A 17448-nucleotide genomic window follows, 5' to 3' on the forward strand; every position below is an offset into this window, starting at 1 on the left:
GATTGTGCGGTCGCACTAGCGGTTCATTAGCCGACAACCGCTATCATCGGGGCTGCGACGGCCGTGATGCCAGGTACGCGGCTGGGAATGGGCAGAGGAAGAAAGGGGCCATCGCCTCCAATTGCGCTCTTACTGTGCTCCTCCGTGTTGGCCGTGACCCAGCCGCTGAAGCGGCCCCAGCCTATGCCGTTCTCGGCTTTCACTCGCAGGCTGAACACCCGGGCTGGCCGCAGCGGACCGATGGTCGCCGATGTGAGCGAGCTGTTGGTCGTTATGTTGCGCAGCGCCGCCTCATCGTCTGCGTGGAAAGGGAAAGAGAGAAATTTCAGACACAGCGAGGACAGTTTAGTGCTTACTGAAGTACACCATAACAAGAAACAAGACATAAAAAAACAAAGGCGAAACGCTCGTACACAAGACGCATCAATACCACCAGATCAGAATACGACCTCCTTGGTGCAGTAGTTTACCACCTTCATAGGAGGCTCAGCGCACCGGTAGCCCATGATATAACTTCATGAGTCGTTTTAGTTATCTTCATTTAAGCAAATGTCCCGCTCCCGATAATCATGTGGCGTAATAAACCAGAGTGCATTGGCGCCTGAAGCGAGTGGGAACATTCATTCAGCACAGGGGTGTCTATCTCCCGAAATTTCTCAGGTGAAAGCGCCCATGACGAAGGTGTGGGCATGAGCCGTGCGGACACGCAGCAAGGGTTGCCATTCAATCTTTCTACGATTAAAGATGTCCAGGTTAAGTAAGTTCCGCTATCACCTCTTAGCTCACACAAACACCTAGCACAGCCATTTCACCGACAGGCGCGTGTGATCCCATTCTGACTGTGGGTGTGTAGCACTGACTATTCACAGCTTGCTTAGAGGAAGTATTCAGAGACTTGGAATGGGAGCAGTTAGGGATAAGGGTAGATGGAGGATACCTCAATATTCTGAGATTTGCTGATGACATTACCTTGCTAAGTAACTCGGGGGATGAACTGCAAATAATGATTGATGACCTAGACAGGAAAAGTAGAAAGGTAGGCTTGAAAATAAATATGCAGAAGACTAAGGTAATGTTCAACAGCCTCGGGAAGGAACAGCAGTTTACGTTAGGTAGCGAAGCACTGGAAGTAGTAGGCGAATATGTCTACTTAGGACAGGTAGTAATCGCAGATGCAGACCATGAAAAGGAAATAACAAGAAGAATAAGATTGGGATGGAGCGCATTTGGTAAGCACTCGCAGATTATGACTAGCAGCTTACCGGTATCGCTCAAGAGGAAACTATACAACAGTTGCATTTTACCTGTACTCATGTATGGTGCTGAAACGCGGAGGCTAACCAAGAGGGTTCTACTTAAGTTGAGGACAACTCAGAGGGCTATGGAACGAAAAATGGTGGGGGTAACATTAAGAGATAGGAAGCGTGCAGAGTGGATTAGAGAAATAACTCAAGTCACTGACATTCTAGTGGAAATTAAGAAGAAGAAAAGGGCATGGGCAGGACATGTAGTGCGAAGAGAGAATAACCGATGGTCGCTTAGGGTAACAAACTGGATTCCAAGGGAAGGAAAGCGTAGCAGGGGGCGGCAGAAAGTTAGGTGGGCGGATGAGGTTAAGAGGTTCGCAGGGGTCAAGTGGATGCAGCTAGCACAGAACCGGGTTAATTGGAGAAATATGGGAGAGGCCTTCGCCCTGCAGTGGGTATAGTCAGGCTGATGATGATGATGATGATGATGATGATGATGAGTAGCACTGAAATCAAGATTGAGGGTCACAATTTTATTACTGGATTTCCGGGGTGATTAAAAAAATGTGATGCACAAAAAGAGGTTTCATAGTCTACGATCACATTACATCTCAGCTGCTGCAAGATATAACTAGGAGCATTCATTTCGGTTGTTACATTCGTACTTGTTCAGGTGAGATTTAAAAAAAAAATGATTGAAGTTTGAAAATTTTGAATTTTCACCATTCGTCCTTCTTATTTCTACAGACATTTTGCCTCAAATACCCAAGAATCTAGAACTGGGTTATTTTGGGTTATACTGCTTAACGTCCCAGTGACTCAGGCCGCAGGGGAAGGCTCCGGAAATTTCCCTCACCTGGGGTTTTTTAAAGGGCAGCTTTGGCAATTTTTCGATGCTCACAGATATCAACAAAATTTGCATCGGAAGGTATTTTCAACAGCGAGATTACATATGTCAAATGCACAATTGAGAATGCTTTAGTTTTCCCACAAAGTAATTTTAAACATAGGCCCCCGGGACTCACGACTCGCATTGTCAAGAATATAATTTTTACGGTCAACACTATGCTTGACGACGCCACAGTCGTGAAGGAGCATCGACCACACGACGGTGGCAATGCAGCGGCCCTACTGGGCGCGGCTTGTTCGATGTGGGGCAACTTATCCTGACGTGCTGTGCTCCGACAGCTTGATTGCAAACAGCATCAATCGTGGAATCATCTCCTTGCACTTTCAGCTAACACTTAATGTATTCCTTGTAGCAGCGAATTGGTTTGGTTGTTGGATTCACGAATTGTTCAGCGAAAAACAACACATTAATTTACCACCGATTTCCCGAGGACAAAAAGCCTCGCGATAAATTGGATCTTGCAATCCGACACCTCCTTTGAATTTGAAAACGGTGCTCACAACATTTCACATGTGCACAGAACTGCTACCGACACAGGATGCTTCTGATGGAGGAGTTTGGCCTCGCTTTTTATCAGTCGATGGTTGAAATCGGATGCTGTGTCGACGATTTCTTTCTGCACGGGACACGGGAGATTCTCTGCGAGCCACCTTAAAAAAAAAAAAAAAAAAAAAAAAAAAGAAAAAAAAAAAGCATGCAAAATTTGTTGATCGCTTAAATAACATGCGCTTTGATAAATGAATGTTAAAAATAACCCTTACCGTGGATTGGTGATGTGCAACGAGATTCTGGTGATAACTGCGCTACAAGCGAATTTCCGCTCGCCGCTCCCAGCTTCTGATATATGGCTCAGCTCATATCCGATCTCGTACTCAAGCTCCACTGCTAAGGTGTCGCCGAGATTACATCATTCTTTTAGTCTGAGACAGTTAGGTTGACAGTAAGACTGTTCCACGAATACACCACTTACTATGGCGCTGATCATTTCCAAAGCGCAGTCCGCTGTGGCTTCGATGTTAAACAGTTTAAGGGCGCTGAGCACGGCCAGAGCGCCCTTGTCCGCCGCTCTCGCAAGCCGCACTGTTTGCGGTAAGCTCGCGGCATCCAGTGCGGCAAGCGTTGCGCATTTGTCGTCTGTTTTCTTGATGCGGCTGGGGTCGGTCATTTTTCGATGTAATACCGCTTAACATATATTAACCAGAGCAAACGAACCTGTGAGGAGGGGGAGGGGCTGTATTCTTCACCGTCGGGTGCGTACTTAAATTCTGCATCCGTCGGACTGCACGCTAGAGAATGCCTGTATGACGCGTATGAAGTGTATACGTAGTGGAAATTGGCCAGCCCGGGCGCTTTAAGATTTTGCACCCGGCCTCCTGGGCTCTAACACGCACCTTCCGTACTCTAAATGTAAATGTAGCTGATAGTCGTGATAAGCAGGTTGGTTACAAGGCATGCAAGACATGAATATTAATTAGAAATCTGCTTTTGTTCACAGCGCAATCATTTTCGTGACATATGAAGGCTCACCAAATTCTGTGCATGATCCAATTTTTTATCCATCGTAATTGCCATTATTGGTAAACGGCAGTAGTTTTGGTCGTGTCGCAGCGTGTAGAAAACAAAAATGACATTAAATCGAGCAAGTGTCATTTGGTGGGAATGCCATCAAAAGTTCCGCGTGGCAGGAGTATTGTTGCTGTGGCAGGGGTATTACTACAACAATCTCCCTCGCAGCGAGGCGTATTTTGGGTCGGTATCGATGCAAGAATTAAAATTTGGACTAGCAGTAAAGTCCCCCCCCCCCCCCCCCCCTCATATATTCCTGCCACTTGCATCAGGGTATGTGAGTGAAAAAATGGCTTGAACATTCTAGGGAATTTAGCCACATTTGTCCTGCACACCGCATCCTGCATTTGTCCTGCATACCGAGTACTGCTTATGTTTTCTTTTCCTTTTTCAATTGCAACCGAATGACGAGTCCTAGCTGTCACTGCCCGATGACATCGAGGACGACTCACCGCGACATCAAATAGTATGTTTTACATGGTGGTGTACGTGACAGCGATTGACATTCGCACACCTCGACAGGATGGCAGCGGGTGGCTCGGCTACGCCTGTGTCGTCCTCGTGTGACGCCACGCAAAGCAGTGCTCTCCGGGCACCGCGCGGGAGTTTCAATTTTGATACAGGTTTTCTGCTTACTTAAAATTATTGCTTGGATGTTGTAAAAAATGAACTCGCGTACTGTGATGGCAAAGCTCTCAACAATATAAATTAATCACTAACTTAGTACGGTCGGAAAATCGCCAGAGTTGCCCTTTAAAGGGAAACTGTAGTGGTTTTCAAGCTTGCTCACCTTCCACTGTACGTCTGTGAAGTTATTTTTACGATTATTGCGAAAACACCAGAGCAATCGCCAATTGAAATCGCATCGTTCGAACTTCCCGCGGCCCGCGACGGCGCAAGAGAGGAGGAGAGTAAAGAAAGGAACCTCACCCGCGCCGGCGTGCGTGACGTCACCGTGAGGATAGGTCAGGCACTCCCAGCAGCCCGAGTGCGTTTTTAGCCTGTGTTGTTGCTAGTGTTTCGAGGTTGCGGAAGTTCAACGTGTCGCTTAAGTTGAACACCCGTCCCAACATGCGGTACTGCGGTGCCTTCTGGTGTACGAGCACCTTCGGCTGCGACGATGTCATTTTCCACAAGTTCCCGCAAGACAAAAAGCTCCGAGCGCAGTGGGTCGCTTCTGTGAAAAGGGACAAGTTCGCGCCGACCATATTACTGGGCAATGGAAACTGCAATAATTGCTGAATTCAGTATGTTGTATTCTGAGAGCAGCTGCAATGCACCGGGCAGGGCTAATTTCTAGCAATATATAAACACCTATTGTGAAAGAATATAATGTCCTACGCGAAAATACGATTATTCGCGCGAAAAAAATCGCAGACGAGCAGCGGGCATGTGCTCGATGTTTTTTTTTTTTTTTTTTTTTTTTTTATTGACCACGGAATTCCCTTTCGGAAGGAGGGTTTCCACCAGCGGCTGCGAGCCTCGACTATCTGTTGCGTCAAGCTTCCGGTATAGTTACCATTCGAGTATAACCATACAAAGCAATATTGCGAATATACTGCTGTGGAGCAACGCACACAAAATAGCATATTCCACTGCTGCATCACTATTGCAAAAACCAGTGCCGTTGGGTCCCAGCGCCATACCTGAATATGGGCCCTGTATGATGCTGGAGACTGTGTGTAATGGGGCGCGGCATAATGGCACGCGCCGCACTGGTGGCGCTGGTCGCCCGGAGAAAAAAAAAAAAAAAAAACGCCTCGGATTAAAAGTAAAACTGAAAAGTACCCAAGCACCTCAACTACATTAAAAAAAAGTAAAAAAGAAACAAACAAACAAAAAAAAAACTGCTGCACTAGTGCGCGTACCTCGGTACCTCTCACTCCAAAGCTTTCTACGCTAACCACTCGGCCACACCGAAAATGGGGAACTTGGAAGCATTTTTGCATACTATATCATGATCACATTCATAAGGTTGGGACTTTATGTTTTGAACTGTACAGGACATTGCTGCCGTTCTAACGATTACAAATTCTTGACCATTGGAGCTTGCTGCCCGATCTCACGACTTGCAGCTAATGTTCTGGATGTCTATGCTCACTATTTTGTGCTCTGGAATCATTTTAACGTGTCGAGTTTGGCATCGCTGGCAAATTTACCAGCGCCGGCTCTTCAGTGGCGCTCTACTACCCTGGGCGTAATTTTCGCTGAACACGGAGTTGTAGCAGAAACCTTCAAGGAAAAAAGTGCGACCAAGCTTCAATACCGGCAAGTGCAGCAGCGACGACACTATTTTGCTGGTAACTGAATCTTATTTGTATGTAAACATTTCGGGAAGCGATGCGATGTTCAAAATATGTGGCTGGAACATGCAGTTCCGAATCATCGGTCTCACCGTGTCTCGAGAGAACAGAAAACACTCTACACCACAATCAAGAATACGCCGAGTACTCGGTCCGCACGCAGCTAGCCAGGCAACAAGCAAACACCTCAACGGGTTTCGTCACTTCTCTACTAGGCAGAGCGTTAGGGACGCCTCGAGTCGGAAAGTAATGTTAGAAGCGCTTTGTCGTTGAACGCTCCCACACATGCATTTAATTTCGGCCAACAAAAACATATGCAGCTTTGCAAAATGCCGTTCTACATGCCAGAGCCACATTTCGATGCCAGTAGACGCTGATGGCTGGCCTTCGCTTCGTCGATGCTGCGTCGTTTGCGGCCGTATCTGGTGCGTATACATACGACGAGACCCAGAGTCACTTTAGAGTGCCGCAACAGCTTTTATAACGTCGCAGAGAGCTGTGATAGCTGCGATCTACATGCCACGCAGCGCAGGATGCATATCGGCAGCGTCTCGGGTCCTCACGACGGCGTCACGACAGCTCGACCAATCGTAGGTGGCGGCGTGGTCCGCGGCGTGTCTCGGGCTGCCGGCAGAGCCGATCGCATATTTTAACTTAAAAAAAAAAGAAAAGACAATTGGCGCTTCTTTCTGCATAAATTTAATTAGATAATTGAGATCGCGGCGTGAGAAACTGTTATAAGCCATTAAAATCTCGATTTCTGCAAAACGTGCTGCAGTGTCCCTTTAACGCGCACAGCACAAGGACGCCTTGCTTTTCTCTTCTATCAAATCCCGGTCGCCGCAATCGGGATTCAATTCCACATCCTTGGAGACAGCAGTCGAGCGCCGTAACCACTCAGCCTCTACGGTGGGGCCATAGAACCCTGAAATATGGCATTTATTCTACTTTTTAAAGTCATAATTCGAAACGAGAGTGTTTCAGCGTTGCTTTAAATCTGATTATTGCTGGAGCCTCCGTCTAGATAAAACTATAGTAGTGCTTGCAATGTTAAAGAAAAAATGGAGCGAAACATTAGACAGCGTTAACGCTATTCTACGTACTCAGCGGGAGCTACGAAGCCGTAGCAGCGCCTGCTCCTACCGCCGCCTGCTGAAGACGTATACAGCTTTTGCCATACGTTTGGAGCCAAGGGGGCTTACTTATGAGGTCCCAATGCATCCTAAGTGTTGTAAATCTCCTGATGGTAAGAAGATTTTTAGTCACTCCCCCTCCAGCGGTAGGACTTCCACAAATGTGGCAGGGGGCCTGCTACATGGCTAGAATTAAAACGCCATGGGCTCTAACCTTTTGACAAAGAGTGTAAATGAGGCTCTAGATACCGCCGAGAATGCTCTTTCTCCGTAGCCCACAGCGCTGGATCAGTGCGAGCCCTTCGCATTGCCTCCTAGGTCCCAGCACGCTGGGCAAGTTGAGACCCACCTTTGCCCCCTCCGGAAGGCGAAGACCTGGCGCAACAAACGAGGGTAGTCCATCCGAGGATATGACCATTAGATTCGCTTCAGGGTCTTTTTTAATAGCGCTGCAAATCGTAGCTTTCACACTACCTGCGTCCAAATTCCGCTATATCACACCCGCAGAGGCATAAGATATATAATAAGGGAGCATATACTAAGTACAATCCACCAAACTGTAGCCATGCGGCTACGAAGGAAAACCATTAATCTTTACCAAAAATTACACAGTTGAAAATATTCTTTCTGGTCTGTGGTTTGAACGCAGGACTACCGTAACATCGGGGTAATCGCCTTACCAAAGCTTTGGTTCGTAGTCGTACGAAGACGCTTGAGTGAATGCTAATGAGTAATTACCAGGTTATTAGCTTAGACTATTGGGTTTACTGTTCCCAAGCGACCTCTGCTATGAAGGACGCCGCAGAGCAGGGCTCCAGAAATTTGGAACACCTGGGATTAAATCTTCAGCGATCACTGACATCGCGGAGTATACGGGCGCCTTGCGTCTCCCTTCCGTCGAAGCGCGGCTACCGCAGCCGAGATTAAACCCGCATCTTTGCATGTCTTATACGATTTCTTTAGCTATAGATGGGGGAAAAAAAGAAGGAAGGAAACCGCTGCTTTCTTCGTTCCTTCGTTTATAACTTCAATATTGTTAACGGCCCTTTAAGAACGCAGTACAATTAGAACAAAGCGCCATTAAGTACCGTAACAGATCAAGCTGCTATTTCGTCTCATTTTTCTGAAAATCACTTCTTTCAAGTGGTGTCAAAAAACACATGCGAGTTTAACGCGAGAACTACACTGTTTCCCTGACACTTTCACCAGGAGTCCTTTTCAGTTATGACCAGAATGAAAGGCAAGGAACTGAGCAAAATGAGAAGTTCTCGTAAGCGTGTTATGATAACTTCAAGAATGCAGAAAAGAAAAAAAAAAAAAGCACCGCGTAAACGCAAAATACCCCTTCCTGGTGCCAAAACGTAAACAAATAGCTTCCGGCTACCAGCACCCGGGCTCCTGCAATGTATCAGCTCCCGGATTCGTGCTTGCTCTTGGTGCACGAGTCGATAGTTCTCTTTGCCTTCCTTCAGCGTTACTATGCATGCGGTGTGGGCCCAGAAAACTGCGTGCTTGTTACTTGCGTGCGTAAGACTAGACTCAAGACAGAAAAAGAAAGAAAAGTATTCAGGCAGTGTAAGTGCTTCAGCAGGTTTTTCTCTTTCCACAGCAGCTGCTTCTAGTCTAGTAGCTTTCTATTTGAAATTTTAGCGTGTCGCGCAGATCCTCAGCAAACAACGTGCATACTCTTCTATAGTGAAGGCAAACATGGACGTTAAAAGAAATAAGTAGAAAAAAACTCTATACCTATGCCTATATAGTATAGTTCTGAAGTTTGCTTTTCCTAGCACAATCACCCTTCCGGGTTTTTCGCTGCAATAGCACGAAGAAGAAAAAAAAAACAAGAAGCCGAAATAAAAAAAAAAAGAAGTTGTATCTAGGCATCTTGCAAATATTTAACAGCATCAAGACGATGGGATGTGTGCACTGAAGAAGGAAAGAGGAAAAAGAATGAAGTTGGCGCAAAGCAAAGAGGCCGCATTAGACGTTTGTCAAGACCGTGCGGTTTCGGGAATGTAGAAGCCATCGAGCGGCGCTGAGAATTCCAAACGGAACATCCCCACCACGCATTCCACTCAAATTAATTAACCAGAGCGACTCGATCGTTAGTGACATCGCGTGCAGCGCTGGCCGACAGTGGCGCTCTCCTGCTCTAAAGGGTCATCCAAGATCGCGGGAGAGGAAACGAGAGGGGAGATCGAGACATACCAAGGCAGGAGAGGGACAAGCGCATCAAATTAATGGAAAGATAGCCATTCCGCCAGATTAAAACGCCGCGGAATGGGGTTTGACAGAGAAAAAGCAGCGTCACGCGAGCAAAGCGACCGTGATCTCAACGAGCGGTTTTGTCATAATTGGGCCCCACATGGCCACCGCATTTCAATAGAGCGTAATAGCGAACGAGGGGGAGAAAGAAAATTATTATAGAGAGGCAGAATATCAGCAGTACGAAAACAAAGTTGAAGACTGCGTGACACGTTAAGAGACGAGCGACGGAAAAGGTAAAATGATGAGCGAGAAAACAAAGGAAAAGCGATTACGACTACAAAATGCGGACGGGAAAAACCAAGGAGTTCGACGTCTCTTTCAATTAAGTTGCGGTTTTTAGCTTAAATCACGCTCGACACGGAGAGAAGCGGCGGTGCGCATAGACACGCTTATCTGCACAGAATGGTAGAGGTTGACGGGCGGGGCATACGGTCAATACAGCCCTCCGGTGTCTGGCACCCGGAGATAACAATACTAAGCCTTCCAACATCCATTAAAGTCCCCTTTTGTTTTCACTGCTCTGCCAGATAGGGCCGACCGGGGGAACGGGAAGCACAGGCACGCCTCAGGCGCTTTTTGTTGGCGCCAGAGGAATTTTTTCCCCAAAATGCCGAGGGGTATATATGCGTGCTACGCAGAAGTGATTGGAACTCGGTTGAGCGTAGTACGCTAAAATGCATTCCCTGTGAAAGTAATGCTATGCGGTCTAGTGCGTGTCTGTCATGACGACAGCGCACAGAGGGCATGCGGACTCACGATGACAGGACGCGTAATGACGTTACACGTCGGGTTCACTGTTCGTTCATCACCGATAATCCGGTATCGGGGCAGAGACAATTCGTTCACCTTTATTTCCTTCTCCTGGGCGAGCTTCGGACTGTCACATGAATAATCAGATATCTGAGGTTTAGAATTATAATAATGGCAGTGAATAAAACGCGTCTGGCTAAATTGCAATGCTATTCTCACCAACGAGGCGAAAGCGTGTTGGTCGCATGCCTCGCCGGTGATCCTCGGTCGCGCAGCCACCTGCAGGCGACGCTCGGTTACATGTCGCTTGACAACTTGCTATTGAACTGTTGAAATAAATGAAATCTCAACCGCCGGTGGTACGCTATCTGGCTTTGAAATGGTAAATGCGATGAATAATTTCTTTATTAATGTCGGAAACCCAGGAAACAGTGCGTTGTGGAGTAGTCATGTCTACAGTGATTCAGTCTGCCTTTACCTAACTCTATTTTACTAAAGCCTGTCACCACACATGAAGTCGACAGCATGATTAAAAGCATAAAAAATAACGTATCTGATTAGTATGATGAAATAAAACCCATTCCATTAAACATGTGTCGACCGCAGTGTTTGATATTTTGGTGTATATCATTAATCTAATGTTACAGAGTGGTGTATTCCCAAATGACCTTAAGGTAGCCCGTGTATGCCCGGTGTATAAAGGTGGAAAGAAAAGTGAAATTTCCAACTATCGACCAATCTCTGTTCTTCCGGTAATATCTAAGGTATTTGAAAGAGCAATTAACAGTAGGCTAGAAGCATTTTTTTTTCTAAGCACAACGTTATAGACCAATATGGGTTTATAAAAGGTAAATGTGCAGATCACGCATTATTAACCGTAAAAGATAGGATCATTGAAAACATTGAGCACCGTAGATACACTCTTGGGCTGTTCTTGGACTTTCGCAAAGCGTTTGATTGCGTTCAGCATGATATTCTCTTGCGAAAGCTGTCTGACTATGATGTAAGAGGCATATCTTCTAGTTTGCTGAGGAATTATTTAAATAATAGATCGCAGTACGTGGTAGTGAATAGTATCTGTTCTGACAAACAAGTTATTAAACAGGGTGTCCCTCAGGGATCTATATTAGGACCACTTATGTTCATAATCTACATTAATGACATCTCTCGGATACTTGAATCACCTGATATAGTCATGTATGCAGACGACACTAATGCATTCTTTACAGCCCGTTCCTTGCCTGCTCTAGAAGGTATGATAAATTCTTACCTTGAAAATCTGCATATCTGGTTACAGGCTAATAGACAGCCTAAATTTTTCTAAAACGAATTATATTATATTCCGACCAATAAATACTGTCGATCACTATCTCTTAAATGTAAGATATGAACAAACACAACTTAAACAAGTCAAAAACCATAAATTCCTTGGTGTCTGGTTTAATGAAAATCTTTCATGGAACACTCATGTTTCCAAACTGGTTGATGACATCAGCAAATTTGCCGGTTGCCTGTACAAGATCGCTAGTTTAGTACCGGTTTGTGTAAAACGTTCAATATACCATGCGTTGTTCTATTCGCGGCTCACATACTACATCCTCATTTGGGATACGACGACCTACAGAAACCTTGAGAGATTAATGGTCGTTCAAAAGAGGGTTCTAAGAACGATTGAAGGGTAGTATGGTAGACCACAACATTTGCCTACTGCACCGTTATTCATCAAGTACGATATGCTAAAAGCCAACAGATTTATTATTTCCACTTGTTAAAAGACCTCCATCGGCAAAGGCTGCATCCATCAATACTAGATCATAGCCTAGCAAGATATGAACTTCGAACCCAAAAGAAACTTACCCCTTAAGTTCGAACAAACTATGGCAGACAAACACTAATTTACCAAGTTCCCACTGTTCTTAACAGGCCCAATCTTAATGTTGACTTCTCTGTTAGAAGCAACACATTCAAACGTAACATAAAAGCATACCTAATTGCAAACAATATTGAATTTTCTCCAATCTAACATTTCAAGATTTGTGTGTTGATCTCCACACTTTGTTTGAATTTTCTTGACTGGATCAAATGAATCAATCGCCTATGTTAGCAGCTTATGACTGAATGGTAAATCATGATTCGATTGTATATGTCTGTAATACGATTTATTTTGTTTTTGTTGTGTACTGCTTTTGCTGCTGTGGTTTCACGTGTGTAACAATCTTTTTGCGGCATATGCGTTTATTATTTGTGTTAGGTTGTATATGCCTAGATTGACAATGTATTATTTCACTGGTCTGTCAAACTTTGCTTGGGTGCCGAGGCCTCGTCAGGTTTTTCAACCTTTTGCCTCGGCTACCTCTTTCTGTAGAAAGAAAAGAAATAAAAAAAAAACTACCAGAGATGAGGCATCCTTGCGTCGAAGCAGTTTTCCAGAGGTGGAGTAGCGAACTGAATACAGCAGATTAGACGACACTGATAACCATAATGTAGTTATATGTGCTTCCCCAAAGGTACTTTAGAGACGTATCACAAAGATATAAAAAAAAAGGTTAACAAAAGGAACACCACAGAAAAAAAAGTAACCTGCCTCTGTTTATGTCCACAGGACGTTGCGTGCGTCACCAGCAAACGAAACGACCATGTAATGTCGGGAGGCATCATGAAGCAGGCGTGAAATGGTGCAGAAAGACGAATGGGAAAATGTGTTTTACGCACGCATATGTGGTCTGGTGGAGCAACATGCGGGCTGAAAATTTGTATGCCCATTATTTTGAAACAGATAAACTGAGGACTGCCGGTGAGTGAAGAAGCCAAATTTGATACCATCTTTTTATGATGTTACATATTCTTCCTGACAGGCACTGAAACCGGGGAGACCATAAGGGTGTCTTATTTATTTATTTTTTTTTGCTTATTGCTAACAATAAAAATAACTTCATTCTTGCCTGAAGAATAATCGTGTATAAGTGGAATAAAAAAATAGTCACTTATGGGTGCGCAACGCGAATGTTAATTAAGCGTTAGCTTTTATGTGACAGCAGTTAATTTTACACAGAGGTGTTCTGTTTTTCGAAGGGTCGCTTACAGCAGTGAACGCTAACCGGCACATCTGTTTAGACACGCTGGTTATCGTATCCTCCGTATTCCTCGGCGCTCGCCAAACCTCCTTCCACGGTAGCCATCCTCTGGGTCTTCCCGTGGAAGCTACTGTCCGGCTAAGCATCGCTCCGCTTTCACCATAATTTCCCATCCCACTATAACACCCGTCGCTTCCCAACCTCAATCCCTCTGCTACTTTTCATTTTCTTTCTCAAACATTAATGAGGACAGGGGATGTTTTTCTTCCATTTTATCACCTGCGTACGTCACGACTACGGGAAATTGAGGAACAAACTAACGAGAGCTGACGCTCTGAAATAACCACAGTTCTTAAGGGGGCCCCGAATCCTGCACTTCCCTATGCCACGTAAATGAGCTACTTCGGCAGCTGTCCAACCGCTTATGTTTGTATGAATTCGTGTTGCGTATAGCCTACCAGTGAGAGCGTTTGATTTCTTAACGAAGGCTTTTGTTCTGGTAGTCTCGATGTCATAGGTGGCATAAAAGGATGTCGCACAGCTGCCACCCTCACGTTGTATACCGTGCACCCATCCCTACGGATGAGGGCGGCTCTGGTGAGCACGCTCAAGGTTAGATGACACGCCGCACAAATACGTTTGAAAGCAGAAGGCTGAGCAGCTGCCGCCATCGCTCACTCGATAGAGCACCGAACGCGGCATCCGGGGGTTGTGAGTTCGGATCCTACTAACTGCATGTGGGTGTTGTAATGCGTTACTGCTGAAATCCCACCGTGATGAAAAGGTGGTGTCCACCATGGTAGTGTTGTTTACACCACTTGCTAACTACTGTCCACCTACCACGTTTGACAGGTGACAAAGTAGAGAAGAGAATGCCCCTTTCCATTTGGATGGGTAAGGAGAGAAAGGCCGGAAGTGGCTGCCACGGGACGAACGTATCCCAAAAATGCGACTAAAGAGATGACTGCTGCATTGATAATCACATAATGACTAAGAACGACTCAGTAAAAATAAAAATGACCAAGAATGACTCAAGAGAATGCGCAGCAAGGATGCTCTGCAGTTTGCTGTGAAATGTTTAGCGAAGTAATAAATGGTAATGAACGTATGAAAGTATGAGAAGATAAGAAGTATAAGGGAAGCAATTAAACTCAAAGAGAAGTAAAGCTACTCATTTTCATCACATAATGATAATAAAACGCCCACGTAGCTTATTTTTTTCGCTGTGCAATAAGTCATTTTCAAGGAAAAAAATTAATAGACTGCTAATGCCCTATCGACAAAAATGTAAATTAAAAAAAAAGAAAGCATTCCCCTACGCCACTACGCTTTGTTGGTTTCAACTACAGCTGGATTTGTCCTTCATACGCATGTCATAACAAGCCCTCATTTCTCTGCTATTATCTGCTGAATTTTTAATTCGTTAGCATTGGAGTCATCCGTCACACCGAAACTCCGCCGCCTTTAGAGACGAAATTCTCTGACTCTTCAAAGCAGTGATGAGAGAGGCCACGTGATCGTAAAGACCTAGTACTAAATCACGGCCCACACAGGAGTGCAAAAAAAGAAAAAATGAAACTTTTGCCCACCCGCAAAAAATAGGAGATTGCATTTACTACCCATCAATGTCGAGGGATGTGTTGACGAATAGAGCAACGAAGCTGCAGCAAACACACAAAGGGAATCAAGCAGAAAATTCGAGTGCTATCGCATTTCCTTTCATACTCACATCATTTAAGGCAATAAGTAACGTTACGCTTACAGAGCAGACACGGCGAAGCACTGGCGCCTCATGAAACGTCCCTCTCTGGACAAAGGCGTATGCTTAATGCCCCAAAGGAAGTCAGGCTATGAGAGATACCGTAGTGAAGGGCTCCGGAAATATCGACCACCTGGGGTTCTTTAACGTGCACTGACATCGCACAGCACACGGACGCCTTGCTTTTCATCGCCATCGAAAAGCGGCCGCCACGGCTGAGGTTGAACCAGCATTATTGGATCCAGCAGTCTAGCCCGCTAACCACGCCACCACAGGGGCGGGGCAGTCCTGAGAAGCCACTCCATGAAGCGACGAATGCGCACAGCATGTGCTCAGACTACCAATGATAAAATTACTGTACAAGATTCATGTGCCAAAACAGGATGCAGCTCGCTTTGTTTTCGCTGGAGTTCCACAAGCGCAGCGCAGGCGAGCGGTAATAAGCGCAGCTAGCTCGTCATCGCTTTCTCAGTGTGGGAGGCTGATAGTAGCAAGGAAATTGAGTGATAGCAAGGACAGGTATTACTCATGGGTGTCCCGGTTGACATTACTGTTCACAGATTCCTAGAATATGCTTAATAATAATAATGTTTCCATCATCGTAAGCTGATGGAGGAGGTGCGAATAAAAGCGATTAACGCTTGACAAAGTTTCTACCCCCTTTACAGCAAGAGAGCAGCGGCATGCGACGGCACTTATATAACAATAGCAAAGTAAGTGCAAAATAAAAACAAAGTTCACTTCAATGTAAGCATGAAAAAAGCCGTTCGCTTTAAACAGAAAACACACATCAAAACAACAACAACTATTGTAACTGAAATCATGTTTGTAAAACACTAATTATACAAATGAAAGTTTACACATGCATAATGAATGGACACTAAGAACGGAAAGAAAGGAAAGTTTCGCGCGGAGAAAAACTTCGAGGAGGTCAGTGTAGATAATGCACTCTATCTTTATATTCGCATCAATTAGTTTATTAAGAAGTAATGGGAGTCGGAATGCAATCGTTTGGCGTCCATAGTGTGTTCTCGTTGGCGGCAATACCCAATGTGGACTGTAACGACGTGAATATGTACTTTGAAATAACTTAATGTTGGCTATGCCTGATATGTCGGTTGGTTATGCAGTTCGCTTTCTATCACACACACATATTATATATATATATATATATATATATATATATATATATCCCGAGGAATAAGCCGCAAATAACAAAGACGCATCGACATTTGCTTGTGGAATAATGCTTTACTTGGTCGAAATGGTCATTGTTTGTGGAATATCAGTTCGGGCGTACTGTTCAGAGCAAACCACTCTGTCGAGTTTGTTGGTGAATTTGAAATTCTGGTGAAAAATAAGTATCGCCAAGCTAAAGCCCAATACTCTCTGGGCTTTAGGAATATCCCTGAGAGGCCTCCTAGGAAGTCTGGGAGTGTTGTCGTGTTGCCATGACAATGTTCGTGCGATCGTGACAAAGAGCCGTTTAAACAGAACCCGTGCGTCAGCACTGCACGAAGACGTAGAATGCACTTCCAACAGAATATGGATGGCCAATGTAAATAACATTTGTGTCTCTAATCATTACAGCGTCGGACGTTTGTTTGCTCCTAGGTAGACGCAGTCGATGCGTCTTCATTTCGAACTGTTTACGAATTGGCCTACTATAACCGCTAGTAGGGCCTTCAGCGTTCCAGTGAAAGCGTACTACGGTAGTTAAAAAATGCAACGAGCTTATACTACGGTGGTTTCGATCTTTTCTGAACTGGTTATCTGAAATGCACCAACTGAACTACGATCTTTGCAGAGCATAAGGCTAGGGCTATCTGCGTATTCCAATTTCTAAGATTTATTTAAACGTGCATGTAGGTGCAGCTCGTCTGCAGGACGCAAGCTGGTTCTTTTCAAATCAAACCAAGGTCGAGTCCGAACGAAGGCTCCATGCGCTCAATATCATTCCCGGCATGCGTCAAATTTTACAGCCGGCGGCATGCAGGTTTGAGGAGCACGGGCGTTAAGAAAACAGTCGAATTTTATTGCGTGGAATAGGCACTGACTGGCGTAGCTTTCACACGCCTGTGTTACCAGCGCAGCGTACCTCTGAAATTCTAAACAGCGCTTTAATTAGGCTCCGACGAGAGCTAGCGCTTTCAGAACTCCCACGTTGCGTCAGCATACGTGCAGACTACGGCATATACTTCTCACTAACACTATTGCAACGCCTTCACGTTTTCTGCTCCTGACGTCTTATTCTACGGCTAGTGTGGCTGCCCATGTGCAAGTTCTGCTCTGAAAACAGCGATCCTTCCAGAGTGCAGGTTATGTTTAGCGCTCGAATGCAGAAATTTGGAAGTGTATCGAATATCCCAGTTGTGTAGGAAAAGGTCTGGTCACGCAGCATTAAATTTGCATGACGCGGGAATCTCAGGCGCATTCGA

The 17448-nt window shown here is 45.1% G+C and overlaps 1 protein-coding gene across 1 annotated transcript in view; it reads right to left on the reverse strand.

Moving 5' to 3' along the window:
- LOC146204259 (cell adhesion molecule Dscam1-like) overlaps positions 1 to 17448 on the reverse strand; it is a 541302-nt gene that overhangs the window by 37344 nt on the left and 486510 nt on the right. Inside the window, exon 10 of the mRNA XM_084589211.1 lies at positions 134 to 298. Coding sequence (XP_084445337.1) covers positions 134 to 298 — 165 coding nt within the window. The remainder of the gene's footprint in view (positions 1 to 133; positions 299 to 17448) is intronic.

Source organism: Amblyomma maculatum, chromosome 1, assembly GCF_055883805.1.
Source record: "Amblyomma maculatum isolate TAMU_Amacu chromosome 1, ASM5588380v1, whole genome shotgun sequence".
Taxonomy (NCBI): domain Eukaryota; kingdom Metazoa; phylum Arthropoda; class Arachnida; order Ixodida; family Ixodidae; genus Amblyomma; species Amblyomma maculatum.